Here is a 6,361-nt window from a genome sequence, read left to right on the forward strand (position 1 = left end):
TGGGCTTTTCTTGCTGTTCTTTCTCTAATTGTTGGAGATGTTCGTTTAAAGTGTTGATTTTGGCTCTTTCTTCTCTTTTGATGTGCTGCACTTAATCTTAATATAGTCCATTTCACACTGCTTTTTAATCATTTGTATTCCCTACTTAAATTGGTCATGTTTGTATCTGCAGCATTAAGCATTAAACATGGTGGTGTATAGATGCACTCTATAAATGTTGAATAAATGACTAAGTGGACTGAGATACAGCCTGATAGTTAACAGCAGCTCAATAAACAGGTACAGGAACTACTCAACATCTTAATTTTATTCAGAAAACCCCATACAGAGTTATGTTCCAGGATGATTTAACACCTATAATATAAGACTTAAGAACTACTACAAGGCTGCAAAATGCTTTCTCACCATTTAATAAGGAGAAATAGTTCTTCAATTTCTAAAGCTATCCCAGTTTCCCCTACTTTTTCTAAATATATCCCTTTGTGCTTAATAATGTCTCAAATTTTTGGTATGAACTAAATAGATTATTTTATATGAAGGAGAAATAAGTGATTAAAAGTCATTTGGTAAACTTTGTACATGGAAGTTTATGCTTCTCCATGGTGATATTTTGTTGTCAGAATATGACAGAAAATGATGATGTCATAAACCCTTAGAATACACTGAACCATATATAATACAGCAGTTTCCTTGGTAGGAGAAACATTTGAAGAAAGCCCTGGACATGAATCTTTTCATTTACGTTCTTCTTTTGTCCATTTCGATAAGAAGTTGTTTCAATGGAAGCCAAAGTAATGTATCTTCTACTGTATCTTCTACTGTATCTTCTACTAGATCACCTACTAGATCTTCTACTAGATCTCCTACTGTATCTGCTACTATATCTGCCACTAAAGGTATGTGCTTAACCTTAAAATTTATAAATTATAATCTATTATAATCTACCTTCAAATAATGAGTCAAAATGTATTTAAGAAATCTGCTGTTTCTCTGATGTTAACATTTGTAGGTCTTCAGGGATTTCTAAGACAACAGTTTTGGGTGGAAATCAAAGTAACATATGAGGATAAAAGAGTACAGACTTATGGTCTCCCTCCACTCCCCTTCTAATCCACCTAACCCCCAAAAGTAGATAATACCATGTGAATGAATCTGGCTTGAGACCAAACACACAGATTTTCAGCAAGGATTTGTTTTTGGCCCATGCCCTTTCCCATCATACACATTCACACACATAACACACACAACATACACATACACTCAGAAACCTAGGTTAATGGGATAATCTAGCCACGATACAGGGGAACCAAGATAATCCTACTGGCTAGCCAGAAATGCCTCCCAGATCTGGCTTCTAGATAGACTGTGGCTGGAGATGGGATAGAGGGAAGAAAATGAGTCAGGCCACTTTGTCCACCCTGCCCACCCAAGACATCCAGTCTACCCAAACTGGCTTAAAAAAAATCAATAATGAAGAGACTTCATTTTGACTTACTGTAGAGAACCATTATCAAAATGGATGACAACTTGGTTACTTAATATATTTTCTGGATACAATCTCTTTGACAGGAGCAAAGCAGCTTCAGTCAATGGAAACAAACCTGGACAGTTTTAGGAGACGTCTCCTCGTTATTGTTGTTGGTATTATGATCATGTCCTTTGTCTTTACCTGTTTGTGTTTTCTCCATCATAACTGTATGAGCGACAATGCCACCAACGGAGACATGTAAGTTTTACACCTTTAAATTAAGAATACAAAGTGTGTGTGCGTACACGTACATACGTACTAGAGGTTTCCCTGTCATGGTGGTTACTTAATTTGAAGTTCAGGCTTTTAAAGAGCTGCCAACTTCTGGTGGGTAAATACCTTCACTTGAATGGTATCAGTTCTCAAATATTCTCAACTATATTGTCAACTTTAGCCAAAGCTGTCTCCCATTCAGGGTTCAGCTGAGCCCCAGACTATTCATTTCAGTATAAAGTGAGTCTAGGCAAAAGCAGGCAGGCTTGTCAGAATATGGAAGAGCATGAAGAGGAAGGGCAGAGGAGGAATTGGGTCTCTGCATCCCAAAGACAATAAAACATTTTGGAAAATCTATGATTTTAAGATGAAATAGCATGAAAAACAGTTCACTGTTGTTGCTCTCATGAGCTCAGTCCCAACTTTTCCCATAGGAGGATCAGGCTGGCCATGATATACTGGTTCCCTAAGAATTTCCCAGGCCAAGGACTGATCATTAAAATGTCATACCAGTGCTTGCTATTCCTTTAGCTTTGGGGGAATATTGTGAAAATAAACATGGAGAGATAGATAACCTGATGGTATAAATATGATAGGAAAACAAAGACTTTGCTCTAAAGAGCTTTTTTTTTTTTTTGGTGACAAGTTATAAGCTTGTGACATTTTTTATAAAATTTTAATTTCTAGAATAAATGAAATACCCATTCTCCCTGTCTCTCTTGAAGCAGTGGATACTGAACAATTTTGTGTAAACCCCTATGTAGTTTATGTGGTTACCTAAGGCGGATAAAACAGTGAAATCCTCTTAAGACAAAGAAAAAATTATGCAACATGACTACATATCTGTAACACTGCTTCTGGTGAATTCCAATTCTTAACTGTGTTCGGTTTTCTTAATAGAGCCAAAAAGACACCAAAGTTCTAAACTGACACAGTATCCTACAGTTTCTGATGTTAGCAGTAATATTCTTTTGTTTCAAATTAGCATACTCTAAATTTTCTATATTTTCAGAATCAGAAAACAAGGGATAGCAGCCAAACCGTCCAGATTATCACCCAGTGAATCAAAAACAGCCAGTCCATGCAGCCCAGAAAAACAACCCCTGCTATCCTGTACAGACAAGTTATCTGAGCCATCGAGTCAAAAAAAGTCATCCAGACCATCCAGTGTACAAAAATTACTCAGGCCAACAAGTCCAGAAAAGTCACCTATACCATCCAGTGCAGAGAAGTTACCCAGGCCAGCGAGTTCAGGAAAGTTATGCGGACCACCCAGTAGAAAGTCATCCAGGCCATCAAGTCCAGAACAATTATTCAGGTCATCCCACCTACAAAAGCCATACAAGCTAATCCATACCCGTAAGCAAGTTAGTCAAATCTGTTTATCCTACCCAGAAAAGCCAGTCAGGCCACCTTGTCCACCCTGCCCACCCAAGCCATCCAGTCTACCCAAACTGGTCAAGCCACCCAGACATCCAAATCCAAAATGGTCAGGTAGTATAAATAAGACAGACACGTTATCTCGGCCTCTACCATCCAAGACTTGTCGATGCTACAAGGAAAAATGCCTTGTTTGTAAAACTTCTCCTGAAAGTTCTGAGATAAAGAACAACTTTGCTCTAACCCCACCATTTTTAAGTGAAGTGAAGTGTTTATCCCAGTCCTTTCACAAGGAAGATTCCATGGGCAACACAATATTTTATGATGCAAGTGATGATGATGATGACAGCGATAGGGAGATAACCATTATTTGTAACATAAAGCAAAAGGAAGCTCACCCTAGAGCCACTCAAAATAGTTAAGGGCTCAATAAAAATCAAATCCAACTATGAAGACATAAACTTATACTAACGTACTATTTTAGGCTCACTATCTCTTAAGACACCCATAGAGGGAAAAATTCACCAAGAGAAGGAAAATCCACATAGAATTACTTTTGAGATTAGCTCTAACCATCTTGGAGGGAATTTACTTGAAAAATAATAAATGCATGGTATAGCAAATAATTATCCTTGTCTCCTTATTGCATTTTAGAGACATAAGACTCTTTCCACGTACCTTACTTAGATCTGGTCATTTGGATGGAAACACACGCAAACCTAAAAAAGGAATTGTAATCATGGGTACCCTAGACTCCTCCTTCCTTCAGTTTAGCCAATTGAAGTCCCAGCCTTATTTTTCAGTGTTTATATGTAGTCTTCACACTGCAAGACAGTCTCTTTTTCTGAGTGCCTGCTGCTTGGTTCTGTGTGCTTGATTCTGGATGAGTTGAGGAAATTCTTGATAGCCACTACTCCTAACACCACTGCTTCCCGTGGCCACGACCTTTGGTGAGAGTCAGGGTGTTGGTCTAGCCTGCAGCATGCACACCTGAGTTCCACAATATCAGTTTAAGTGTTTCTTCATAACTCTCAACAAGGCTTTTCATTACCCTTCGAAATGGTGAAAGAGTTCTCTCTGGTGTGCATTCTCAAGGTCTCCTCGTTTTACCCACATGGTACCTCCCCTCTCAGACTTAGCAGGGTAGACAGCCAAGAGCAGAATCTTGGAGTTATATTCTTTAAATTCCCCAGTGACAAGATGTTAATCTCACTTTCTTCCAAGGGCATGACTGAGAAAAGCAGGCAAAATCCAGGATTCTATTTGCCAGGTGATCCAATATAACATGTAGCAGTCATAATTTAAATGTCAAGAGCTGGCATGTATTGATGTGTACTATTTGTCAGGGAGTGTACTAGTCCCTCTACATCTCATGGATCCCAAGGCCACCTTCAAGTTTGCTGAAATGTCACTGTTCATGACAGCTCATTTGAATCTCTGGGTCTGAGGTTTTTATTGAGAGCTGCTCATATAGGCACATCATACTACATGACCAGCCATGACAACTGAAAACCAGGAACCTAACAATGAAACTAGGTGCACACCATCAGCCTTGATGCTTGTGCAAAGTAATACTGACAAGTTGATATGGCCCATTGCTCCAGGTGTACAAAACATAGTCATCAACCATTAGCAAAAAGAACATTCCTAGGGGTTTGCCAACCATGATTCAATCATGTTTCAAGTTCCCTTGGAGACATGCAAGGACTGACTAACCAGACCTATGGTATTAATGGTACCTTCACACTTTATGTATCTCATTTAAGCCCCAACAATTCCCCATTATATGGAAGATTATAAGAGTAAACTGAGGCTCAGAGACAAAGTAAGATACATCTAGTAACTGAACTGAATCTCAGACTGGCTTATGTTCATTCTCCCATTGCACTGTACTGCCTTCTCCCTACCAGCTACTGATATTTCACTATCTGATTATTCACAGATCACCAATTTGTTGTGGGATCCAAATCCCTATTTGACTTTTAATCAGTTAGGCTATTCTCCTATCTTGTCAGGGTATATAAAGATGCCCTGTGTTCTTTCAGACTTGACTTCCTCATGGCCTCTGCCCCTACACAGGTGGTCATCTTGGGCCTGTACCCATATGGTTGTCATAAATTTGCAGATGGTACTAAGTAGCTGTTCATGCATAAAAATCTTAAGAGATGGTATATGCATTAAAAAAGTACTGTGGGACTTTGGCGAGTAGCAACTGGGATCTTAAAAGCTTGCCAGCAGCCATCTAGATGCAACAATGGGTCTCTCCTCGCCCAGAGCAAAGAATAATGAAGAAAACCAAAGATTCATGGAAACAATTACTCCCAGCAACTGGTACACCATGCGATCTTCAGCCTATAAGACTATGAGACCCGAAGAACTAGATGGTGTCCGGCTACCACTGCCAACCACTCAGAGGGGGATCTATGTAGGAGATCCTGGATAGAGAGGGAGAACAATGTGGAACAAAATTCAAAATCATTTGGGAAAATAAAAGTGGGGGAGGGACCAGGTTTGCTGGTCTGATAGAGCCTGGTAGAACCACTGAGACTAGCCCCCAGCTGCCCGTCAGGTCTGGAATTGAACCCACACCTGTGGCTTCCAGCCAAACAAAAGACAGGCATACTAGTCGAACATTTACCCAAGGTAGATACATTCCTTAGAGAGAACAATCATGGGAGAAAGAAGGGCTGTTTATGCACAGGGAAACAGCTCAAGGGGCAGGAGTGCATGGAGAGATGGACACTGGGAAGAGGTAACTGTTGGGAGGAAGTGGGAGGGGAGCTGTTGCATTGTGGAAAATTGTAGTCAATGTCAGGAGACAAAGTGTATGTGAACTGCTGTATGGAAAGTGAATTTGCTCTATAAATTTTCACCCAAATCACAATTTAAAAAAAAAATTACTGTGGGAGGTACAGACTTGCTTTCCTACTAGTATTCTCCATTTTAAAAAGACAAACTAGAAAGGAATAAGTTGCACATTGTTCTGGGCTAGAAACGTCTGGTCCTTTTATTTATTTATTTGTTTGTTTGTTTATTTATTTATTTATTGTGATTTAGGTGAAGATTTACAGAGCAAATTCACTTTCCATACAGCAGTTCACATGTACTTTGTCTCATGTCATTGACCACAGTTTACAATGCAACAGCTCCCCTCCCTCTTCCTCCCTATAGTTACCTCTTCCCAGTGACCATCCCTCCATACTCTCCTGCCCCCTGAGCTGTCTCCCTGTGCATAAGCAG

The 6,361-nt window shown here is 39.6% G+C and overlaps 1 protein-coding gene across 1 annotated transcript; it reads left to right on the forward strand.

The window, feature by feature from the left end:
• The first annotated feature begins 724 nt into the window (after window positions 1–724).
• CUNHXorf66 (chromosome unknown CXorf66 homolog) lies at window positions 725–3,543 on the forward strand. Its single transcript, XM_042782417.1, has 4 exons — window positions 725–810; window positions 1,568–1,726; window positions 2,754–3,100; window positions 3,236–3,543. The coding sequence occupies exons 1-4, from the start codon at window positions 725–727 to the stop codon at window positions 3,541–3,543; spliced, it is 900 nt and encodes a 299-aa protein (XP_042638351.1).
• Window positions 3,544–6,361: the final 2,818 nt, after the last annotated feature.

The sequence above is a fragment of the Orycteropus afer genome, unplaced genomic scaffold (assembly GCF_000298275.1).
Source record: "Orycteropus afer afer isolate SDZICR_OR568_19922 unplaced genomic scaffold, OryAfe1.0 scaffold00310, whole genome shotgun sequence".
Taxonomy (NCBI): Eukaryota; Metazoa; Chordata; class Mammalia; order Tubulidentata; family Orycteropodidae; genus Orycteropus; species Orycteropus afer.

Excerpts from the sequence above, each read along its gene's own strand:
- CUNHXorf66 (XM_042782417.1), top strand. The coding sequence starts at position 725 with ATGAATCTTTTCATTTACGTTCTTCTTTTGTCCATTTCGATAAGAAGT. Across the intron at positions 811-1,567 it reads AGTAATGTATCTTCTACTGT|AGGAGCAAAGCAGCTTCAGT; the intron begins ATCTTCTACTGT and ends AATCTCTTTGAC. Across the intron at positions 1,727-2,753 it reads AATGCCACCAACGGAGACAT|AATCAGAAAACAAGGGATAG; the intron begins GTAAGTTTTACA and ends CTATATTTTCAG.